Below are 26,097 nucleotides of genomic sequence, written 5' to 3'. Positions count from 1 at the left end.
ATGTTCAGGAGCCATTTAGGTTAGGCTAAGGCTGGCAAATGACCTTGCTGGAGGTTGCCCACTATTTTTGCATAGTCTACAAGGGGTGAGCTCCATGGCAAGTTACCAAAGAGACTTCATCTTAGGATTGCTTCTTGCAGCTGATATTGCTTTCCTACTATTATTAAATTAATATAATAACTTCTGGGTTTTATCCCACCCTATTGATCAAATTTTTTCGGATTAGCATAAAGATGAACGTTTTTGAATTAATGCTGTTTAAGTGAATTAATTATTCTGAAGAATTCCTGATTTGATTCAAATAATTTTAGGAAAAAATTTTAAGTGATGATTTTAATTGCTTTGCTAGAAAGATATAATAATGTTTGAATCAAGACTATAATGTGCCTACTACTCATATAATAAGTAAAGACTCCATAATAAGAAATACAATGTGTTCATTGCACTAGAAAGAGAAATAGACTTGATACAAATTTGTGTTCAAGAAGAAAACATTTAGCTCTAAGGATAAAGCCACAGGCATTCACTATGATAATGCAAGGCCATATAAAAGCTGTTGCTTTAAACTTATAATGAACATATTAAAATGAAACACTGCTTTGTATTTAATATTAACATCTTTCTGTATCTCCCATTTTATGTAACATTTTATCTCTGAGGTAGTTTTCTAAAGAACTTTTTGTCTAAGAAAGTAGAAAAAGGCCAGAGAAAGGAATAATGTTGGTTAGATGGTTTGGCCTGGGGGCTCTATCCAATCCAGCCATCTACATGTATATGTCTGTCTATATGTATGTGTGTAGGTATATGTGTATATGTAAGCATGTATGCGTATTTGTGGAGAGTATGATACAAGTAGTTGGGCCCAAGAATAATGTGAATGTGTTAATATGTAAATGAGGCTGTGAGTAAAATATAAATGTATGTATGAATGTATATGTGCCTTTGCATATTTTCCTGTATAAAGCATCTTAATTTTCTTCCATTCCTTCCTCTCTGTTTCTCTGTTTGACCTGTTTAATCAACCAGGCCAGTGAAAGTCTTCTGGTTGTTTGGTGAGAAAAATGAGTCCTGTCAATAAATTCTTTACCTAATCCCCCTGCTGTTAGTAACAAGTATCAATATATCCAGAGACATGCAGCTCCTGGCCTCAGAGTAACTAAAAGTCAAGGTATATCAAGCTGAGCATATGTCTCACCACTAGGATAGCAGATGCCAGAGCACTGAAGCCACTTACGGGAGGCAGAATACAGTCTGTGATAGGGGTCAAGCCTTTGTTATTCTGGGAGAGTTCTTTGGTGGTTCTCAAACTCCTATGCACCCAGACTCTGCTCTGGACTTCAGAGAGAGGATAATGGTGGTCCATACATTCCCTACACACCAGGCAGGAAGGGGATGGCTCAGCCCAGGACCAGGTGGAATCTGGTTTGTTTCCAAGTGAAGAGCCGAAAGAGAGAAGGCCTTCTCCAAGAGATTAAGGCAAGGCTCTTTATGAGAAAGGCTCTCCTCCTCTCTGCTGTACCCCGACAGGCCAGCCAACCTTGAAGGAGAGTGTCCTTGTTTGACCAAACTGTTTTATTTTATGGATGATGTAAATGCATATGCCTTACTCAAGATGAATCACGGATTAAATACCTTTTGCAGGGGAAGAATGGCTAGGAAGGGAAGCTCAATGACTAAACACCAGGGGCCTATCTAGATCCCTCATTATCATGGAGAACTCCCAGATTTTATGCTACATGAACGGTAATTATGGTCCTCTCATGGATATCATGGTTATGTTTTCCAGGACAGGTAGAGCCTGTCAGGGAGCTGGTTCCACACCTACCATTCTCAATTCTGAGATTCCTCAGGGTTTTGAACCTGCTTCAACCTTAACAGTTCTGTTTGGTGGCATGGTTCACTTGCCCCACAAAGAAAGATATACCTTATTATAATATCAACTCTAGAATTACTCTGATATTCCCATAGTGAGTAAGCTGCCTGAGAGGTTGTGAGGGAACCTGAGGACAGGTCTTTCCTGGTAGAGGAGATAGCAGAGGAAAAGACCTGGTCTATACCTATTTTGGTGGCATTGTGGAGATGGGTTTTATACTATAGAAAGCAATTGGTCAAAAGCCTTGAGTCCTCAGCAAGCCATGCAGTTTGAAGACAGAGGCTTATTGCAGGTAGCTGGAAGAGCCCACAGGAGGGCCAACCTGTGACTCCCTGCCACAGTTAGCAGGATGCATTTTGGGGAAAGAGAAATATTGAGGATTATTAGAGCATGGAATTTCTCTAGTTTGGGGAGGACAGGCAGACCCTATTCACCTGGAGAACAAGGAACCTGGGCAACAGTAAGGAATGTGTTGTGGTGGCTGAGAGGCTTCAGCCATGCCTTGAATATCTTGAGCCTTGGTGATGTCCCCTAATATAGTGAGAGTAAGCCAATCCTTCCTGGGAAGCACAGGGCCCTTGGAGAAGGAAGTGGAGATTTGGCCTCAGAGGCAGATGCTCATGTGGAGAAGTAGGTGTGATGGTCGTTTGTAGTGGTTACTGTGTCGGTTACTCACACTGTTCATTGTGATGATCACCTGTCGTAGTCCTCTCTTTTATGCTCCTTGCAAATAATTTGACTCATTCTTTTGGTGTCAAATGCATAATTTGCTCTCAAATCTCCATTTTTTTACAGCGGTATCATACTGTTTTTGAGGGTTTTTCTGTATACAGTAACCATAGAATTATGACAACATAAGATTGTTACGTTGTCATAAATAAGGAGTTGTCCAAGATCTAACCTGCAGCCACCTATCCATCTCTTTGTAATGTGTAAGTGTACTTCTTCCCTCACATTTTCATAAACACATAAAATTATGTAACTACAATTTTGTTTATTTTAATTTTTTTAATTGATGTTTTACTGTTTTACTTGATTATGAATTAGGTTACTCATTCTTAGGGATACATATTTATCAGCTAATCAGCTTTTTTCACTTTGTAAATGACTGATTATAGACCTTTTCCTTTCCTGGTGAGTTTCTGACATTTTTGCTATTGAGTTTTATCAGTTTCTTCAGTATTGTAAGTATATGATACAACCCTAACACTTTTAGATTTTGCAACTATCCTCTAAGTTTTTAATAACTGGCTCGTTCTCTCTACATTTCTCTTTATTACAAAACATGCCAAATTTTGATTTTTTCAAATTTTCTTCATATATTTTTTACTATAAACAGACAAACTTGGCTACATTATTTGTAATATGTCTCTACCAAGAGAAGCATACGTCTACATGTATAATATTCAAAATACTAACAAAGCTTGTTTTCAAAGATAAGAATAATTTGTTATAGCAGAGTCAAATATATGGACAAATATCATGAGATCAGAGACTTATAGCAATAGAAAATAGTTTAGAATCACCGGAACACTTGAAAAATCTTAGAGGTTTATTTTAATGTGTACCAGCCAAGGAGTACCATGTATTATGGTGTATAAAAGGTTGTATATAAAAATACATTATACTTCTAAATAGGGATATAGTGCATTATGAAGACAAAATTATAGCCATACTCATATTAATTTGATGTCTTATCAAGTAACTCATTGAAAGCCACTAAATTTGTAATTATATCATTATTCTACTCTTAAAAAATCACAGTAACTTAGACATAGTGGCTGAGGCTTATAAATCCCAAGGTCATAAGAATGAGACTGGAGGATTGCTGTGAGTTTGAGACCAGTCTGGCTTACATGTTCCTTTTTTTTTCCTTCTCTCTAAAAAGAAATCCAAAACATCATTATTTTTTTCCTTCAAACATGCTTAAATTCTTTCGTATTGAACAGAGATAGAAGGAGCATATTCTCCATGGGATTTACAGATACCAAGAGAAGGCTGATGTGTTGACTGCTGTAAATCTTGGGCCAACTGTAACCAAGCCAGTAGAGTATTCTTTATCAATTATACATGTATCTTATGTTTATGCAGTATATTTCACTATTACTAATTCTTGAGTTTATGTCATCTGAATTCTGTGAAGGGGATAACATTGGTCCAAGCATTAGGTGATTTAAAATTTGCAGTTTCACAGTGGTTTTAAAAATACTGTAGTATTCCTCAGGCTTTTGTGTGTGTCATAAGTGAATGGTTTGCAAAGCAAAGATTCTGGTTTCTAGTCTGTCAGTTTCAGCAGGTCAGAGCATGTACCCAAGACCTCATGGCTGCTTCTCACAAGGTCCTTTGTGATGTAGCTCTCCAAGACCATTCTTAGATAATTACTGATTTTCTCACCAAAATTTTCATGTTGATAAGGGCAGGCAAATAGAAGCTTGAAGGAATAAGAAAAAATTGTAAGCCAAGGGTATAATTTTATTCATAGTCATAGAACGATAGCACAGTGTAAGTCATACAAGAAGACCATTGTCTAAAAACAAAGTGGTTTTGTTACTGTGAATACAACTTTCATAGAAGGTCATGTATTTGGTACTTTTGTTTGCAAGGTTTTAAACCAATGTCTTCCCTAATTCCATCTCCAGATTAATTTCTTTTATGATGAGTGTAGTTTTATTTTAAAAAATAGCTATTATTTTGTAACATTTAAAGGAGATATCTTTCCTAAAATTATGAGTATTACTATTTTTGAGTGAGAACTTACTGGTAAAGTTAAGAACTGTGAACAGACCAATTTAATATGTTTCCTTTTGTATTTCCCTCTCCTTTCTTCTCTCTCCTGTCCTCTCCTCTCTCTCTTTTACTATCTTTCTTTTTTTGGATGACAAGTTAGTGGTACCAATATATGCATAGTTGTGAAGTCATCTCCAGGAGCCTAGGGAACCTACCAGTAGCCACTCTTTCATGAAAGAGTGATTCTCTCTCTTTTATCAGTTAACAACTGCCATTAGTTCCTAAAAGGCGGGGCTTCACCCATCTATGAAGGAATTTTGGCTGGCTTATTCTTATGCTGATAACCATGGGGGCTCAGAGTTCCTGAATGCAACTGCCACCATTTTAGAGCATTTATCTCCATCCCCAGCTCTTATATTCTTTTGAAGAGTTTCCCATGCACCCAAAGTAGATCATTAACTGAAGCGGAATCTTGGAAGTGTATTTTAGAGCCAGCCCATAGCAAAACGTTTCTAAGTTAATGTTTAAGGGAAAAAGGGATTGGCGAAATTATAACAGTACAGCAAAATACATGTGGGTTTGTGCTTTTGATTATAATTAATATTTTTATGGTATTGTTTGTTGAGCCTAGAGCCTGATACATTCTGTGTAAATGTTATACCCCTAATCTACATTTTCATACCTTATTCATATTTTTAAAATGGAAATAATTAAGTAGTAAATATGTACAAGTAGTTTTTAAATTCCTTTAGATATAAATGAACACCTATGTAATTGTTTCTAAAATGTTGCTATTTATATTATGCTGGAAATGGTGTTACATTGCAGGCACTTTGTTTTATAAAGGTAAGATTAACATTTTTTTTTTTTAGATATCTGTGCAAAAAAATGAATGTGTATGTTACTTTTCAGAATTTCTTTTGGTCTAGATTATTGGATGAAAAGCATTTTGGAAAGTCTCTTTACAAATGACAATGTTAGTGTTCAGACTTAAGGATGACACGATGCAGGGGCTGGTGAGATGGCTCAGTGGTTAAGAGCACTGACTGCTCTTCTAGAGGTTATGAGTTCAAATCCCAGCAACCACATGGTGGCTCACAACCATCTGCAATGAGATCTGATGCCCTCATATGGGTGTCTGAAGACAGTGACAGTCTACTTACATATAATAAATAAATTAATTAAAAAAAAGGATGACACGATGCTTGCATGTGATCATACAAACGATTAAAACAAGGCCTGAAATACAGAGACTTTTTTGGTCTCTGAGGTTTGTGAAGACTCACTGTGCTCCAATTTGAGTGTGTACTCTAAAGAACAGAAAACTTTCTTTCATCAAATGCTGCTCAACCTATGGTAACTGATATTTTTCAGATTAAATGTAGCAACTTGAATACTTACATAATTCTTTTAGCAATATTTCTATATCTTTACTTATTCAGGAAAAGAAAAGGCAAAATTTATCATTTAATTCATGTGTCTCTCAACCTGTCACATTACGTTTTCAGTTTAAGTTAACCTTTCCTTTGATTGTCTGAGTTAAGGCTCATCTGTCATAGCCCTCTTGGGTGTTTTAGCTTTATTCCTCATTTAAATATCAAACATCTGTCATTCTGTGATACCACCATATGCTACATTTTATACTAAATCATTCCTGATGTCAACAGGGGGATCTAGTGTACGTCAACTATGCACGAACTGAAGACTTCTTTAAACTGGAACGGGAAATGAAGATCAATTGTTCTGGGAAGATTGTGATTGCCAGATATGGGAAAGTGTTTAGAGGAAATAAGGTAAATAAATGATGTCCTTTCCGGATAGTAGAGAGACTGGAGATCATAGCGTTAAGTTAAATAGATAAATAACGTGTTGTTTCCTTATAAGTAAAATCTTGATTCAAAAAAGTAAGAACAAAGCACATACAGATAAGTAGAAGTGATGGGCCTATTTGTTAGTAAGGAGGGGAGAAACAGAAATGATGAAGGGAGATAGGTTCATAGGTATATGACTATAATCTGAGCATGCTATTCATGTATGGATTTGCTATAATTAATTCCACTGTTTTTCACAACTCATATAAGTTGATAACACTTTTAAAGTTCATCTCTTTCCCTAACCTAAAATATTGTAATATGATATATTTTACATTTTTTTCTGAGATCATGATCCTCTTATCTCTGTACATTCCACTTTATAAGGAAGACACACTAATGAAGAAAGTGTTTTTGAGTTGTGTTGCTGAAATTCTGTCTGTATTTGCCAAAGTGAATGCAGCATGTGTTCTGTACCTGTAAGATTCTTTGACCTACCAACAAACACAAAGAAACTCACGATGGGTTTCCTACTAGTTTCCAGTACCTTTGTTTTATATATTATCTTCAAAGTTTTTCTAATTAAATTCAACATGGATCATTATTATAGGTAGTACAACAAGTCTTTATTCCTTTTCAGTCATACATTTAATGGTAACTTGGCTTAGAGATTCTAAGTGCTTATTCTGTTTCTAGAAAACAAGAGGGGATAGTAAATTCTTGTTCTCACTGGGCTGAGAGTATTCTATGTTTGCTACTCAGCAAAGACATCCATTTTTGGACCATAACATGGGATCTATGCCTATTGGCACTTAGTTGAAGCCAGTTGAGACTCTGAGACAGGAAGAATTCAAGTTTAAGCCCTTCCTTAGCTACAGAGTGAATTAATGTTCAGCCTTGTAATCTCAGTGAGACCTGGTCTTTAAAACAGAAGATGAAGGTTAACTATTTATGTAATGTGATTTTTGGCATCTGCTGTTTTTAAGTCTGTAGCAACTTACCTAAACTGAGGGGAAAAAAAACTGTTTTCCAGGTTAAAAATGCTCAACTGGCAGGTGCCAAAGGAATCATTCTATACTCAGACCCTGCTGACTACTTTGTTCCTGGGGTGAAGTCCTATCCAGATGGCTGGAACCTCCCTGGAGGTGGTGTCCAACGTGGAAATGTCTTAAATCTTAATGGTGCCGGTGATCCCCTCACACCAGGTTACCCAGCAAATGGTGAGTGAACAGATCCCAACCATCATATCAGTTGGTCATTTCAAATGACATAAAAAATTTCTTGGTTAAAATGACTAAGAACATATTTTTCTTATTCTTTTTCATCCTAGAAATAAAAACATTTCAATTTCTAAACTTATCTGATCATGTTCCTTACCCCATAATTTAAGACTGCAACTTGATTGCTTTGGAACTCTGACTTTTTGAAATATTAAAATGTAATATTATCTATGTTTAATATAATACACGTTACTTATATGTGGGTAGAGATAGAGCACAACAAGAATATATTTAAAATAATTTTGTAGCAGCATGTATAAATACCAACATTGAATGTGAGTTAAAAGGAATATGAGTGGACTCATGTCTTTTCTAGGCTGCTTTTTTTCTGACCATGAGTTTTGGCCAGGTTGGCTATTCTAATTAAAGAAATGTACTCCAAAGTTATAATTTTCATGAGGGTAATTTTTAATTTTATAGTAATGAATAGAAAATCAAAAGGCCTCAAAAAGTGATCAGATAGTTCACTGAGGATACAGAGTCTAGACCGTGGATTAAAGACACAGAAGCCTTTGCTGCTTTACAATGATAAGTAAAAATTGCCAAGTAATGTTTCCTAAATGACAGCTTCTGAATACCTTAACAGCATTATGGGCATGAGGAATTATGATCTCTGTCTCGGAGTAAAATGATACTGTTAACAGTCTGGCCATATTCACTACACCAGGGCACTGGAGTTCAAAGTCACAGTGTGCTCTCAGAGTCCACATTCTTGTCTTCTGATGAAACACTGCCTAGTCAAGTATTAACAAACAAGCTAAATTGTTTTGTGTGCATTCAGATATCAGATGATATCTACAAAATCTGTGTTTACTTAGTTTGCATAGTTTGGAACAGAGCAAGTTTTTATAACAGATAAAAGAGTTTGCCCATGTACATATGATGTTTATATATTGATTATTCATTTCTGAACTATCAAATCATATATATCTGAAAAGCTTATGTTTGGAGGGTTTTTAAATCATTGTTAAAACACAGCGCAATGACATAGATATGTTCATTATTTAAAATAACTTCATATTAGTCTACTGTTAAGCAGTCACATTTTGATCGGCAGCATCCCATGATTCGGGATATAATCCCACCTTCATCTACATAGAAGCAGTATTAAATGACATCAGTGGTTATTAATACAAGGCTCATGAGAAGTTGGAGGGAAGGAGAAGGAATAAATACAATCAAAATATATATACACATGTGCATGAAATTTTCAAAGAATACATAAAGATAAGAACCCTCCAATATAAACATATAAAGGGACGTGTAAATGGAAAGAAATGCCATGAGATTTTATTTACTCTATCTTTTCATTCCTACATTTAAAAAGGTTTCTTCTAACATGTTATGCCTATTAAGCTAAAATTGTGAAAATAAAATAAATTTGAACTTCTATTTATGATATGGACATTTAAAATGATGGACTTTTTGCAGGAAGACATGTAATCTGAATGGATAACATTCGTCACTTTTGAGACCCCTAAATTTTCATGCTCATTTAAATTTTTCCTTTTCTCTATTTTATTTTTATTGAAAATAGATTTTTTCCATACAAACTATTCTCATTATGCTTTCCTTTCTCTCAATTCCTCTGAGTTAAGGCCCTGCCCACATTCCCTCCCATCTGAACCCACACTCTTTCTGTCTTATTCAAAAAACAAATAGATATCTAAAAAATAAAGTAAGATGAAAGAAAATCAAATAAATTGTAATACGATAAAACAAACAGAAAGTAAAAAGCCAAAGAAAAAGAACAAGAAATGTATATAGATGCAAAGGTACCTACAGGAATCCCTTAAAAACACAAAACTGGAATAGGTATATATATATGCGAAGGGACCATAGGGCAAAAATAATCCCCAAAAAGAATTATGAGACTAAGAACCTTCAAAGATACCATTGAGTACATTTTTTTATTAGTCATTTTCTGTTGGATATTGAGACTGTTCTTAAGAATGCTTTGTTTCCCCAAAAAAATTCTCTTGGAGAATTTTAATTAATTTTAATGTTTTTTATTTTAATTTTAATTTTTCATTAGTGATTGACTGTCTATTGGAGATATTACAGATAGAGAGAGGGTTTGTCTCCTCCTTTGAACTCTAAACACCCATCTAGCACAGACATATGAAGACCCTGTGCATGCTGCTACAGTCTCTGAGAGTTCATATGTGTATCGTTTATGTTATATTTAGAAAATCTTGTTTCATTGGTATTCTTCATCCCCTCTTCTTAAAATCTTTCTGCCTCTTCTTCTGGAGGATTCTTTGACACATGAAGGAAGGATGCAATGGAGACATTCTTTTTAGGACTGAATGTTCTAAGGTTGCTCTCCATATTATCCTTTTTTGAATCTATTGAAAGAGTAAGTTTCTTTGATGACGTCTAAGTGAATCATTGGTCTAAGACAATAGCAGAATGATATTTGGAGAGATTTTATTGTTACATTCCTTTAACAGAAAAGTATTATTTGATTGTCTTCTGGGTCCAGGGCCTATCCAGTTTCAGGTTCTTGGCCATGTGAGCAATGTCGGGAATGGGTTCTAATTTATGGAGTAGGAATTAAATTCAATCAGATATTGTTTTGTTGCTCTCTCAATATTTGTGCCTCTATTTCATAGAGCATCTTGCAGGCAGGTGATTATTGTAGATTGTACCTGGTTTGGTGTCTACCTTTATCCTTTTGTATCATGTAGAGTTCCTTCCAATACCATGAACAATAGTCTCTGGGAATGAGGGCTCTAGGTAGGCACCAGCTCAAATTCTCCACATTCAATGACTTTCGTAGATATTGTCTTCAGCAATAGGGTCTTACCATCAATTTGTGGGGAGCAATTAATAGCCACAACAATAAACCAGGTAGTTTTGGCTTTTTCATGGAACCAATGGCCAAGAACTCCATTACACATAACCCATTCCTAGCACTAAAAGTGTCCTTTGAATAAGAAAGATGTCTAGTAGGGGCTTTGTATCCACTATTAGTAGATGATTCCATTTAGATTTTTGTCACATATGTAGGAACCTTGTAGTGTGTTGGGTTTCTTAAAATGACCCTTAGTTTTAGCTGACTCCTCCCTACTCCATATTCCCTCACCTCTCTTCTTGGGTCAAGAACTAGCAATGGCAATGTTCAGTAGAGCACTTCTCTGTTTAACATTTTTCTTTGTTTTGTTTTTTGCTTTCCCTTTCATTTTATATTTCAAATTCTTCTCTCATCCATTACATCCCAAACACAGTTTCTCCTCCTCTCCTCCCTAAAACCTCTCACTTTTCCCCTTACCCTCCCAGATCAACCTGCCCTCTGCTTCAGCTTTGAAAAAAGCAGGCCTCCCTCTGAGGAACAGCACCCAAATGCAGCATAATAAGCTACAGTAAAACTGGCATGTACCATCACATCAAGGCTGGATAAGGCAACCCTGTATGAAGAAAAGTATCCTACAAGTAGGCAAATGAGTCAGGGACAGCTCCTGTTCCCATGGTTAGGATTTCCATAAGAGCACCAAGCTCCTTAGTCAATATAATTATGAAGAGAACATAGGACAGACTCCTAAAGGCTCCCCTGGTCTCCTCAAGTTCCCATGAATGGCTGAATACAAGATTAATTTTTAAAAAATGATAGTCATCCTATACACAAATGATAAATGGACTTAGAAAGAAATCAGGGAAATAACACCCTTCACAATAGTCACAAATTATATAAAATATCTTGGAGTAACTAACCACGCAAGTGAAAAACCTATATGATAAAACTTCAAGTCTTTGGAGAAATTATCAGTAGATGGAACGATCTCTCATGCTTATGGATCAGTAGGATTATCTTAGAAAATGGCTATCCTATAAAAAACAACGTACAGTTTAAACAAAACCCATATAAAAATTCCAACACAATTCTTTAAAGAACTTTAAAGAGTAATACTCAATTTCAGATTTAAAAAAATAGGATAGCTAAAACAATCCTGAACAATAAAAAAAACTTGTGGAGTATCAACGTACCTGATGTTAAGCTGTATTACAAAGCTGTAGTTACAAAAACTGAGTAATATTAGCATATAACCAGACAGGTTCATCAATGGAATCAAATTGAAGACCAAGAAATAAATCCATACAACTATGAACACCTGATTTTTGATAAAGAAGCCAGAAGTGAACAATGGGAAAAAGAAACCATCTTCAACAAATGGTGCTGGTCTAATTGGATATCTGCATACAGAAGAACACAAAAAGACCCATACCTATAATCCTGCACAAAACAAAACTCAAGTATGAAGGCTATTTCTGGTTGTCAGCTTGGCTACATCTGGAATGAATTACAGTCCAGAAATGGAGTGCACACACCTGTGATCCTAATCTTGAGGCTGAAAAACATAGGCTTCTGACTCAGATCTTGACATGGAGATCCTGAAGCATAGTGGCCATGAAAATTTATGCTCAGGCATAGGAGTACACCCGTTTAATCCAAGAAGACTGATGCAAGGAGATCTCTGAGTTCAAGGTCAGCCTGGGTCAAAGCAAGTTACAGATCCAGGCGTGGTGGTATACACCTTTAATCTGGACCACATTGTCTTCTAGAGGCTTGCATAAGGACATTGGAAGAAGGAAGACTCACTCTTCTTTCCCACGTTACACTTACTTCCCACATCTGTTGGAACCTACTTCTTCAGGATTGCAGCTTATACAGAAGACCAAGTGAAACAACTAGCCTCATGGATTGAGCAACTACTAGTCTTTTGGTGTCCATTGTTCGATTAGTTAAAATAAAGACTGTAAGTTATTACAATAAAATCCTTTAATATAGAAACATTTCATAAGTTCTGTGACTCTAGAGAACCCTGACTCATATATCAAATCAACATTGATTTAACATACATTAACATAAAACCTGATACACTAAACCTGTTAGAAGAACAGCCTTAATGTATTAGCATAGGGATATCTTCCTGAACAGAACACTAATAACAAAGGCACTAAGATTAATGATTAGTAAATGGTACTCTATGAAAGTGAAAAGCTTCTATAAAGCAAAGAATGCTGCTTGACATTTTTTCTTTTCTTTTTCTAAAATTTTCTTAAAGATATAATTATTTATTTTATGTATATGAGTGTTCTCTCTGCATGTACGTCAGTATACCAGATAAGGGCATCAGATCACATGTGGTTGCTGGGAATTGAACTCCAGACCTCTGAAATAACAGATAACAGCCAGTGCTGTTAACCACTGAGCCCTCTCTTCCAGCCCCTGCTTAACAATTTTAAGAGACTTATTCTAGACCACCATGTCCCACAAATATGAATGAGAGTTTCAATTTCCTCACATTCTTTCTGACACTTGGAATTTTACTATTTCTAGAATATATGGAAGAATTTGTTTAATCTTATTTACAAAAGCCCATTTGAAAAACACTGTTTTTAATGAACAATTATGCCTTTTTTCCCCTCAGAACATGCTTATAGGAGTGAGTTGACAGAGGCTGTTGGCCTTCCAAGTATTCCTGTCCATCCAATTGGATATGATGATGCACAGAAACTCTTAGAGTAAGTTAGAGTAATTCATGGCAAGAAATGTCTAGTTGGGGCTTTAGCTCCCCATTATTTGGTGTTTCCATTAAGACTTATTTCATATATGTTTATATTTTAATAAGTTTATACTGTTGTACATTTCTATGTGACCCTTCAAGTTGTGCTTACTGTTGGTAGTCCCTCCCCATATTCCCTTCCTTACCTCCCTTTGCCCTCTGTTTTTTTCCCAAGAGACAAATATATGATTTTATTTGTTTTTTAATTGAATATTTTATTATTTACATTTCAAATATTATTCCCTTTCCCACTTTCCCCTCTGCAAACTTCCTATCCCATCACCCCTTACCCTGCTTCTATGAGGGTGCTCCCCCACCCACCTACCCACTTCTACCTTGTCACCCTAGCATTCTTCTACACTGGGACATCAAGCCTTCACAAGACCAAGGACCTGCCTCTCATTGATGCCAGAAAAGGCCGCTTCAGCTTCTTCAGTCCTTCCCCTAACTCTTCCATTGGGATCCTTGTACTCAGTCTGATGGTTGGCTGTGAGCATTCACATCTGTCTTGGTCAGGCTCTGGCAGAGCCTCACAGGAGACAGCTGTATTAGGCTCCTGTCAGCAAGCACTTCTTGGCATCTGCAATAGTATCTGGGTTTAGTGTCTACATGTGGATGGATCCCCGGGTGGGGCAGTCTCTGGATGGCCTTTCTTTTAGTCTCTGCTCCACTCTTTGTCCCTGTAGTTACTTTAGACAAGAAAAATTTGGGTAAAAATTTTAGAGATGGGTAGGTGGCCCCATCACTCAACTGGGGCAGGGTGGGAGTCATGCCTAACCTTTAACTATGGTCTCAACTTTACCTTTGTGGGGTGTTTCATCTAATGTCATCCCTGTGGGGTCCTGGGAGGCTCTTGCTTTCCTGGCATCTGGGAGTTTCTGGTTGCTACCATCAATTCCATATCCCCCATTGCTACACACTTCTGTTCAATTTCCTAACCCTCTGTACGTCCATCTCCTCTCATACCTGATTCTTCACCTCTTTTTACTCCTCCCCTTTTCTTCTTCTCCCAAGTCCCTCTACTTCCAGTGATTATTTTGTCCCCTCTTCTAAGTAGGACTGTAGTATCAACACTTTGGTCTATCTTCCTTTTGAGTTTCATGTGGTCCATGAGTGGTATCATGAGTATTCCACACTCTTAGCCTAATATCCACTTATCAGTGAGTACAGACCATGTGTGTTCTTTTGTGACTAAGTTACCTCACTTGGAATGATATTCTCTGGATCCATCAATATGCTGTGAATTTCATGAAGCTATTGTTTTTAATAGCTGATTTGTATGCTGTTATGCAATGTACCCCATTTTCTATATCCATTCCTCTGTTGAGGGACATCTGGGTTGTTTCCAGCTTCTGACTATTATAGATAAGGCTGCTATGAACATAGTGGAGCATGTCTCCTTATTTCATGGAGCATCTATGGGGTATATGCCCAGGAGTAGTATATCTGGGTCCTCAGGTAGTACTATGTCAAATTTTCTGAGGAACCTGCAGACTGATTTCCAGAGTGGTTATACCAGCTTGCAATCCCACCAGCAATGGAGGAGTGTTCCTCTTTCTCCACATTCTCACCAGCATCTGCTGTCACCTGAGTTTTTGATCTTAGTCATTCAGACTGGTGTGACGTAAAATCTCAGGGTTGTTTTGATTTGCATTTTCCTCGTGACTAAGGATGTTGAACATTTCTTTAGGTGCTTCTCAGACATCCATGTTTCCTCAGTTGAGAATTCTCTGTTTAGCTCTGTTCCCCATTTTTAATAGGGTTATTTGGTTCTCTGGAGCCTAACTTCTAGAGCTATTTGTATATATTGGAAATTAGTTCTCTATCTTATGATGGATTAGTAAAGATCATTTCTCAAACTGTTGGTCACCATTTTTCCTATTGACAATGTCCGTTGTCTTACAGAAGCTTTCAAATTTTATGGGGTCCCATTTGCTGAATCTTGATCTTAGAGCATAAGCCATTGGTGCCCTGTTCAGGAAATTTTCCCTTATGCTCATACATTCCAGGATCTTCCCCACATTCTCTTCTATTAGATTCAGTTTATTTGGTTTTATGTGGATGTCCTTGATCCACTTGGACTTGAGCTTTTTACAGGGAGATAAAAATGGATCACTTTGCATTCTTCTACATGCTTACCTCCAGTTGCACCAGTACCCTTTGTTGAAAATGCTGTCCTTTTTCCACTGGATAGTTTTAACTACTTTATCAGAGATCAAGTGACCATAGGTGTGTGGGTTCATTTCAGGATCTTCAATTCTCTTCCATTTAATATACCTGACAGTCACTGTAACAATTACATGCAGTTATTATCACTATTGCTCTGCAGTACTGATTGAGGTAAGGGATGGTGATTTCCCCAGATGTTCTTTTATTGTTGAGAGCAGTTTTCACTATCCTGAGTTTTTTGTTACTCCTAGTACATTTTAGAATTACTCTTTCTAACTCTATGAAGAATTGAGTTGTATTTTTATAGGGATTGCATTGAATCTGCAGATTGTTTTCTGTAAGATGGCCATTTTTGCTATATTAATCCTGCCAATCTAAAGCATGAGAGATCCTTCTATCTTCTGAGGGCTTCTTCAATTTCTTTCTTCAGAGACTTGAAATTATTGTTGTACAGATCTTTCACTTGTTTGGTTAAAGTCACACCAAGATATTTTATATTGTTTGTGACTATTGTGAAGGGTGTAGTTTCCCTGATTTCTTTCTCATTCCATTTATCCTTTGAGTTTAGGAAGGCTACTGATTTGTTTGAGTTAATTTGATATCCAGATACTTTGCTGAAGTTGTTTATCAACTATAAGAGTTCTCTGATGGAATTTTTGGGGTCGTAAGTATACTACCATATCATCTGCATATAGTGATATCTTGATTTGTTCCTTTCCAGGTTGTATACACTTGACCTCCCTTTGTTGCCTAATTACTCTAGCTAGAACTTCCAGTACTATATTGAATAGATAGGAAGAGAGTGGGAAGCCTTGTCTAGTCCCTGATTTTAGTGTAGTTGCTTCAAGTTTCTCTCCATTTAGTTTGATGTTGGCTACTGTTTTACTGTATATTGCTTTCACTATGTTTAGGTATGGGTCTTGAACTCTTAATATTTCCAACACTTTTAACATGAAGACATGATGAATTTTGTCAAATGCTTTCTCAGCATCTAATCAAATGATTATGTGTTTTTTTCTTTGAGTTTTTTATGTAGTGGATTATATTGATGCATTTCTGTATATTGAACCATCACTGTATCCCTGGGATGAAACTTCCTTTTTAAATGATCATTTTGATGTGTCCTTGGATTTGCTTTGTTAGAATTTTATTGAGTAGTTTTGCAGAGATATTCATAAAAAAAATTGGTCTCAAATTCTCTTTCTTTGTTGGGTCTTTGTGTGGTTTAGATATCAGCGTAACTGTGGATTCATAAAACGAATTGGGTGGTGGTCCATCTGTTTTTATTTTGTGGAATAGTTTGAAGAGTATTGGTATTAGATCTTCTTTGAAGATCTGATAGAATTCTGCATTAAATCTTTCTGGTCCTGGGCTTTTTTTGGTGGAGAGACTTTTAATGATTGCTTCTATTTCTTTATGGGTAATGGGATTGTTTAGATGGTTTATCTTATCCTGATTTAACTTTGGTAGCTGGTATCTGTCTAGAAAATTATCCATTTCACCCAGATTCTCTAATTTGGTAGAGTATAAGGTTTTTTAGTAGCATCTGATCATTTTTTTGAATTTCTTAAGATTCTGTTGTTATATCTCCTGTTCCATTTCTGATTTTATTAATTTTGATATTGTCTCTGTGCCCTCTGGTTAGTATGCCTAAAGGTTTATCTTTTTTTGTTGATTTTTTCAAAGAACCAGCTGTTGTTTTGTTGATTCTTTGCATAGATATTTTTATTCTATTTAGTTGATTTCATCCCTGAGTTTATTTCCAGATGTCTACTCCTCTTGGGTATATTTGATTTTTTTCTAGTGCTTTCAGGTGTGCTGTTAAACTGCTACTGTATGTTCTCCAGTTTCTTTTTGGAGGCACTCAGAGCTATGTGTTTTCTTTTCAGTATTGTTTTCATTGTATCCCATAAATTTGGGTGTGTTGTGCCTTCATTTTTATTAAATTCTAAAAAGAGTTTAATTTCTTTCTTCATTCTTCCTTGACCAAGTTATCCTTGCATAGAACATTGTTCATGTTTCATGTGTATGTGGACTTTCTGGGTTTTTTTGTTGTTATTGTAGACTAGCTTTAGTTTGTGATGATCTCATAGGAAGCATGGGATTATTTCCATCTTCCTGTATTTGTTGAGTATTGTTTTGTGACCAATTATATGGTAAATTTTGGAGAAAGTATCATGAGGTGCCCAGAAGGGATATTCTTTTGTTTTAGGATGGAATATTCTATAGATATCTGTTGAAACCAATTTGTTCATAACTTTTGTTAGTTTCATTGCATCTCTGTTTAGTTTCTGTTTCCATGATCTGTCCATTGACGAGAGTGGGGTGTTGAAGTCTCCCACTATTGTTGTGTGATGTGCAATGTGTGCTTTGAGCTTCAGTAAAGTTTCTTTTATGAATGTTGATGTCCTTGCATTTAGAGCATAGATATTCAGAATTGAGGGGTCATCTTGGTAGATTTTTTTCTTTGATGAATATGAAGTATCCTTCCTTAGCTTTTTTGATAACTTTTGGTTGAAAGTCGATTTTATTTGATATTAGAATGGCTACTCCAGCTTGTTTCTTGGGACCACTTGCTTGGAAAATTGTTTTCCAGCCTTTTATTCTGAGGTAGTGATTGTTTTTGTCACTGAGGTGAGTTTCCTGTATGCAACAAAATTCTGGGTCCTGTTGATGTATCCAGTCTGTTAGTCTACATCTTTTTATTGGGGAATTGAGTTGATTGATGTTGAGATATTAAGGAATTATTGCTTCATTTTGGGAGGGGGGTTAGAGGCAGAATTATATTTGTGTGGCTCTCTTCTTTGGCGTTTGTTGGAAGATTATTTTTTTGCTTTTTTTAAGATGTAGTTATCCTCCTTGTATTTTCCATTTCTTTTCCTTTGTAGGGCTGGATTTGTGGAAAGATATTGTGTAAATTTGTTTTATCATGGGATATCTTAATTTCTACATCTATAGTAATTGAGAGTTATGCTTGGTATAATAGCCTGAATTGGCATTTATGTTCTCTAGGTTCTGTATGAAATCTCCCTGGGATCTTCTAGCTTTTATAGTCTCTGGTGAGAAGTCTTGTATAATTCTGATAGGTCTGCCTTCATGTGTTGCTTAACCTTTTTCCCGTACAGTTTTTAATATTCTTTCTTTGTTCTGTGCATTTGGTGTTTTAATTATTATGTGATGGGAGGAATTTCTTTTGTGGTCCAACCTATTTGGAGTTCTGTAAGCTTCTTGTATGTTTGTGGGCATCTCTGTCTTTAAATTAGGGAAGCTTCCTTCTTAATTTTGTTGAAAATGTTCACTGGCCCTTTAAGTTGGGAATCTTTGCTCTCTTCTATACCTATTATCCTTAGATTTGGTCTTCTCATTTTGTCCTGGATATTTTGAGTTAGTAGCTTTTTGCATTTACATGTTCTTTGACTGTTGTGTCAATGTTTTCTAGGGTATCTTCTGCACCTGAGATCTTCTCTTCTATTTCCTGTATTCTGTTGGTGATGCTTGCATTCATGTCTCCTGATCCTAGGTTTTCTATCTCTGCCCTGGCAGGACCTGGGAATGGAGATCTGTGTTCTCAAGTGTGTCAGCACTCCTGGGAGTCCTGCTCTCTCACAGTGGAATCTGGGTACAGAGAGCTATGGCACAGTGTCAGCTCTGGGGAGCAGACCACCCTCCTCTGTTTATTTAATCTCCCCATTATAATCTCCCTCTGTCTCTTCATAACTGTATATTCTATTTCCCCTACTTTAACAGTTCCTTCAAGCCCCCTTAAACTCTGAATTCCTAATTTCTGTTCTTATACAGATAGCAGCATGTCTATTGAATACTTAAGCTAATATTCATATATAAGAGAATATATACTATATGTTTTGCTGGTTCCTGGTTAATTTTCTTAGCTTCATTTCTTTTTTACTTGCCAATTTAATGATTTCATTATTAGGAGCTGAATATTATCATTAGTCCTTTATCTGTCAATGGGCATCTGCAATGTTTGTAGTTTCTTGCTGTTATAAATAGAACGGCAATGGGAATGATTGAGCAATTGTTTCTGAAGTAAGATATTGAGTCCTTTGGGTATACTTCTAAAAATGATTATGTTTAATTTAAAGTAGATCCATTCCCAGTATCTAAAGGAACTGGTACAGTAATTTTGAAAATGGCTATATAAAGTTTTACTCCCACCTGCAATGGATGTGTGTTAATCTTATTCCGCATCCTCAACAGCATCAGCTTTCACTTGTTTAATTGATCTTGGACAAGATGAAATACCCCCAGAGACATATTTTATTATTGCAAAGTTGAATTGATACTGGACACTCCCTTGCAGGAGAGACAGGGAAGGTCAGTGGTTATTATATGCAAAGCACTTTGTTCTACTGTTTTCTTATAGAAGCTATTATGAGAAGACAAGCTAGGCCAGCAGATGACCTGGCATTTTAATGTGGTATATCAAAGTTTATGTAGATAATAATTTCTTTTCATACCCAACAGACACATGGGTGGCTCAGCACCCCCTGACAGCAGTTGGAAGGGAGGACTAAAAGTGCCTTACAACGTGGGACCTGGCTTTGCTGGAAACTTTTCAACACAGTTGAGATATTTTATGATGCTTTTATTCAGAATACTTTAAAAGAAGACAATTATTGAAGATGAAGAAAAAGTTAAAGCAGTAAAACTAGAAGTTGAATAAGACAATTATTTTAGATCATTAAAATTAGTCAGTGTTAGTTGAGATGGCTGAGATCCCTGAGATCTCTCAGACACTGAGCCATCGACCAGGCACCATATACAAAGTTTTCCAAGGGCCCCCAACACATATACACCAGAAAACTGCCTGTTCTGGCCTCAATGAGAGAAGATGCACCTAACTCTGAAAAGACTTGAGGCCCCAGAGAGTGAGGAAGTCTGATGGGTAGGGTTGGAGAGTGGATATTCTCTTGGAGACAGGGGAAGGGGGAATGGGATGAGGAACCCTAAGAGGACAAACTGGGAGGGAGATAATGACTGGAGTGTAAAAAAAGATTTTAAAAGAATGGTGTTACTTTTCTTTTGGGAACAACTATGGATCTTTTTAAATAATGATGGAGGATTTAAGGAACGTGAGTGTTAAATCTCTTAACTAGTATTCTCAGTCAGTATATTATTTTATATTTGAATTAGAAAGGTCAAGCTGCATATTCACTCCTACAGTCAAGTCACAAGAATCTATAATGTCATTGGCACCCTCAAAGGAGCTCTGGAACCAGGTAAATGGAGTATGTGTTTTGCAAATATTGGTGAATCAAATGTCATGTACCACTGCTGCCTGAGTGAAGCTCATCCAAAAACAGAGTAAGACGTTCCAATTATATTGTATCTTTCATCACATGTGTTGCAAGAACAGAAACGGGAAAGTATGGGAACAAATGAGAGTGATAAGCTGCTTTATTTGTTTGCTTATTTATTGTTGAAAACTGTTTTGTACATCATGTTCTAATCATATGTTCCTATCCCTTATTACCTAGCAGATCCTTCCTACCTTCCTGTCCACATATCTCCATGCTTTACATCTTTCTGTCTTTATAAAACAAATAGGCACACAGACAAACAAACAAACAAATAAAATTTTAAAAATACAGTTTAAAAGAAGAGAGAGAAAAAAGAACCATGAGCAGTATATAAACATGCACAAAACCCATAAAAAATCAGAAAATATTTATAAATATTCATAAACAAAAGATCAGAAAGGTTGAAAATTGCCCAAACAAAGCAATATGAGACAAAATAATCTCCAACAGTACTACTAATTTCATTTTCTGTTGACTGACTACTGCTGAGCATGGTGCCTTCCTTAAGTGTGGTTCAGATATATTGCGAGACTCAGTTGGATAATTATGCATATTTTATTGTATCTTTCAATTCTTTAGGATTTAGGACTGGATTTCTTATGAATTACTTGATTATTATTAGCTTTAACATAAATAGTACAATTTAATCACATATATTTCTTACAAACATATGCTGCTTATTTGTTTTTTGAGACAAGTTCTCATGTAATTGGACTCAATTTTACATTATTTCCTTTCAAATGTGGAAATTGTTATATGGAGTAGTGTAAGAAGGATAAACAACCTCTTACTTAGGAATTAATAGTTTTATAAAATTAATGCTTATATGTACTAAACAATATTTGTGTTTTGCATACACATGTAAACTATATACACATTATAGTTATATGTGTTTTATCTTCACACATATAGTTAATTTATGCATATATGTACATATACATTTAGTTTATGCATATATGTATATATATTATGCACGTATACAGTTTACATATGTACATATATATATATGAGTATATATAAGTGACTTATTGAATATTACAAGATGATTATTTTGTACAGGGTCTGTGACAAACATGGCAATTCGGGGAGCGTTGAAACACTCATAAACTAGGGTCAAGGTGATCATGATTGAAAAGAAGAGTTTGATATTTAAGGGTGATAAATACCTAAACTAATGTGAAAAGATTGTTTCCCAAACTTTCAACCCAATCTTATTTTTCTTCCTATAATAGAAATGGTTATAGACAGTTAATGACTGGCATATGTAATAGGTTTAAGAAGGTAAAAGTTGTGTTCTCCGTGAAAATGATGGTAACAAAGTGGCAACAGATTTAAAGAATTTTGAGGAGCTAGACAGATAATTTCTTATGTTTCTGTTATAACTTCAATAATACATTCAATTAATTTTTAAGTCACATTCATACTCTCATCAGTTAGATGAAACAAATGGTGAAATCTGAGCAAATAACCAATGGGCATGATCCTTAGGAATCTTTATATTTTTCCTCGAAGTTGTAAAAACTATTGAGTTATTTGTGTGTTCCTCTGTCTGAGATCCATGATCTATTGATTTGTAGACAGATATGTCATTCTTGGAGGTCACCGAGATGCTTGGGTGTTTGGGGGCATTGACCCTCAGAGTGGAGCAGCTGTTGTTCATGAAATTGTGAGGAGCTTTGGAACCCTGAAGAAGAAAGGTAAGAGAAAATGTGAGTGAAAAACCAACTTCTGGGAACTTCAGCTTAATCTTTTGCAAAATGAGTGTAAAAGTACTATCTCAGGGTCTTGGAAGTAGCTGAATGTTAGATCATGTGCTTTGGATGACAAATCACTTCCCTAGATCCCTAGTACACAGTAGAAAACCAAATATATAAATGCCCACTCAACCTCGTCAATGAAAAAGTAGAAATATAATGCAAACATTAATTTTGGTTAACTATATTTGTATTATTTTCATTAAATTATAAAGTTTATAGGATATTTATCATAAACTGACAATCTGAAATAAACAGTTCTGAATTCCAGGGGGGTTTCAAACTCCTGCTGTCAGTCTTGGCAGCAAGTACCTTTACAACCAGAAACATCTTATAGCTCTTAGCTATAAATCAACAATAATAACATATGTTTACTTTGCATACTGATAAATTGTTTACACATATGTGCTCTATTTTGATGCCATAGCAACCCTTGAGACATTTTCTGAGTTTTGTTCCCATTTTATAGATATTTGCCAAGTAATATGTGACAGAATTCAAAATTCTGGTTGGGACATGGCCAACTTATGTTATCTTTGTTTAAAATAAGACAGAAGTGCACCACTTACATTTTAACAAACAAATTTGCCAGAGGAGTATGTACACTGTTCATGAACTTGGTTATATTTAATCTTATCACAAAAGGTTTCATGATTTCACAAGAAAAATTTTACATTGAATAAAAATCAGCATTGTTATAAGTAAGGGGTGTACTCAAGAAATGAAGTGGTAAGGGATGAGTGGATAGGGAATTTAAATGATACATAATACATTAGACAGAAAGAAACCATTGAATTCAATAGTTATAGGAAATAGGAAATATTCTCTCCTCTCCTGTCCTGTCCTGTCCTGTCCTGTCCTGTCCTGTCCTGTCCTGTCCTGTCCTCTCCTCTCCTCTCCTCTCCTCTCCTCTCCTCCTCCCCTCCCCTCCCCCTCCTCTGCCCTCCCCTCCCCTCTCCTCCTGTAACAACCTTGAATGTCCTGGTACTCACTCTGTAGGTCAAGCCGGTCTCAAACTCAGAGATCAGCCTAACTCTGCTACCCAAAAAGCTAAGAATAAAGGTGCGCACTACCACTGCTCAGCTTTCACTTTCTGACACACCAGCAAAGGACATCAGATCCTATTATAGATAGTTGTGAGCCACCATGTGGTTCCTGGGAATTGAACTCAGGACTTGTGGAAGAGCAGACAGTGCTCTTAACTGCTGAGCCATCTCTCCAGCCCCATGAATATATTTAATAAATATATTTGAAGTATTTACAAGGACTTTCTAGCACTTACTAAGTGCTTCTGAAATACTATTCCACTTAATGCTCCTGATAATCAAATTTTATCTACTCCTTATTCTGCTATAGTGCTTCTTAGATGAAGACATGAGGGCTTAGTCAGCTTGTATGGTAGAGTCTTACTAGCATCTAGGAAGTGTGAGAATGAGAGTACAAAGGTATATTTTTCTTCAACTCCAAGGTCATTCATAGTTACCTCAGATACCTACTTATCAAAGTGTAAGGTTTTCACTGTCAGCAGATACTTCTATCTAAAAGTGAGCCATTGATAACTATCACAGAAGCAGATGATCATGCTATTTCAGAACAACATAGGAGGTTTTGAAATAGTTTCCCACACTTCTGCGTGCCACAGCAGCACTGGCTCTGCCAGTGGTTTCTCCCTCTGCTGCTAGGCATCCGTAGATCAGAGGGCAATTATAAAACATAAAATATCTTATGACTTCATGAGACATTCACCGTCTACATTCTTCCTTTTGCAATACAACTACACTATTTGATTCAAGCAAGTCCCATTTTAAAAACATGCAAAATGAATTTATTGAACTAAGGGTGAGAGCAACAATTTCTACTTTTACAATAAAAAAAAAATCCCAGCATTTTGTGATTTCCCATCTTGGCGACATCTCTGTATACATCATCTGTGCTATGTACTTTTCAAGAATTTATATGATATTCACATGTATTCTAGGATGGAGACCTAGAAGAACAATTTTGTTTGCAAGCTGGGATGCAGAAGAATTTGGCCTTCTAGGTTCTACTGAGTGGGCAGAGGTTGGTTGACAATTTTCTTCTATGTAAATTTTCTGAAGTAACAAAAGAGTTGGGACTTTACTATGAAGCTTGAGAAAGTATCAAGTGTATCCAGTCAGACAATGCTTTGACTTTTTCTACAATGTCTTGGATGTGTGTTCAATCTTTTACTATTACAACATAACATTCTATATACAAAATTCATGTTTCGGTCTCACACATCAAGTTACTTTATAAATGACCAAATAAAAATCATCTCATCATGTTTTAACCATGGTTACGATGTTGTATTGGACTACAGTATTACCTATACTTGGCTGCATGCGACCCATGGGCACATTACGTCTAATTATCCAAAAAGATTGTGTCATTGTTCAAAATCTACAAGAGGACAATAATATGACTCAGCTAGTTAAGCCACATGCTGCCAACCTGATGATTTGAATTTAATTATTGGGACCTAGATGGTGGGAGGAGAGAACTGACAGCTGCATTCTTTCCTCTGACTACCACACATGTGACATAACATGCATTCTCACATAATACACACACAGGCACTAAATCCATAAATACATGAACAAAAGTATGTATTAAAAAAATCCAAAAAATTATCATTTGAAGAATTTGTCTTTGTTCAAATTTAGAAACACCTCATGTCAGTTATTGAAATTTAATTTTGTTTTTGACAATGCAATATAGATAATAAATTGAATACAAGCACAAAACCAAACCAAACAAAAAACTGTCAATTACTTTTGTAAGTTAAATTTATTAATGTATTCATTTTATATGCTAATATCAGTCCCCCTTCTCCTCTCAGCACCCCCTCACACAGAACCTTCCCTTATTACTCCCTTCCCTTCTCCTTGAAGAAGGATCCTCCTCTAGTTATAAGCCCAAAACTGCCACCCCGTTATCAGCCCACCCACCCCCAGCACATTAAGTCACTATAGCACTAGGCACATCCTCTCCCCTTGAGAAAAGGTGGACCATTTAGGGGAATGAGATCAATATGAAGGCAGGCAAAAGATTCAGAGAGAGTCCCTTCTCCTGTTGTTGGGGGCCCCACATGAAGACAAAGTTGCCCATCTGCTACATATATGCAGGGACCCTAGTTACAGCCCATATTCGCTCTTCAGTTGATGATTAAATCTCTGGAAGCTAAAAGAGTCTAAGTTAGTTGACTCTGCTGGTTTTCCTGTGGAGTCCTTGTCCTTTTCCAGTTCCTCATTCCTTCCCCCAACTCTTTCATAAGACTCCCAAAGCCCCATCTAATGTTTGACTGTGGGTCTCTATATTTTTTTCCATTGGTAGTACAATGAGGCCTCCCAGAGGACAGTTATTTTTGGCTTTTATCTTCAAGCATATCAAAGTATTATTAATAGTGTCAGGGATTAGTTCTTACCCAAGAGATGATTCTCAAACTGGGGCAGACATTGGTTGGCTATGCCCTCAGTATCTGCTCTATCTTTGTCTCTGCACATATCATAGGCAGGACACATTTTGAGTTGAAGCCTTTGTGGATAGGTTACTGTCTTTATTCCTCCACTGGTGA

The 26,097-nt window shown here is 36.2% G+C and overlaps 1 protein-coding gene across 3 annotated transcripts in view; it reads left to right on the top strand.

Moving 5' to 3' along the window:
* The window catches only part of Folh1b (folate hydrolase 1B), a 57,867-nt gene that overhangs the window by 9,097 nt on the left and 22,673 nt on the right, over positions 1-26,097 (top strand). For 2 of the 3 annotated variants that reach the window (XM_028774693.1, XM_028774692.1), the window contains exons 5-11: positions 6,268-6,393; positions 7,445-7,631; positions 13,124-13,217; positions 19,913-20,011; positions 20,582-20,667; positions 22,326-22,445; positions 24,481-24,563. In XM_028774693.1, coding sequence (XP_028630526.1) covers positions 6,268-6,393; positions 7,445-7,631; positions 13,124-13,217; positions 19,913-20,011; positions 20,582-20,667; positions 22,326-22,445; positions 24,481-24,563 — 795 coding nt within the window. The remainder of the gene's footprint in view (positions 1-6,267; positions 6,394-7,444; positions 7,632-13,123; positions 13,218-19,912; positions 20,012-20,581; positions 20,668-22,325; positions 22,446-24,480; positions 24,564-26,097) is intronic. The other variant, XM_028774694.1, reaches the window with a different exon arrangement.

Source organism: Grammomys surdaster, unplaced genomic scaffold, assembly GCF_004785775.1.
Source record: "Grammomys surdaster isolate TR1022 unplaced genomic scaffold, NIH_TR_1.0 242, whole genome shotgun sequence".
NCBI classification, from domain to species: Eukaryota; Metazoa; Chordata; class Mammalia; order Rodentia; family Muridae; genus Grammomys; species Grammomys surdaster.
Note: the sequence above shows the minus strand (reverse complement) of the source record. Positions and strands in the feature narration are given on the sequence as shown.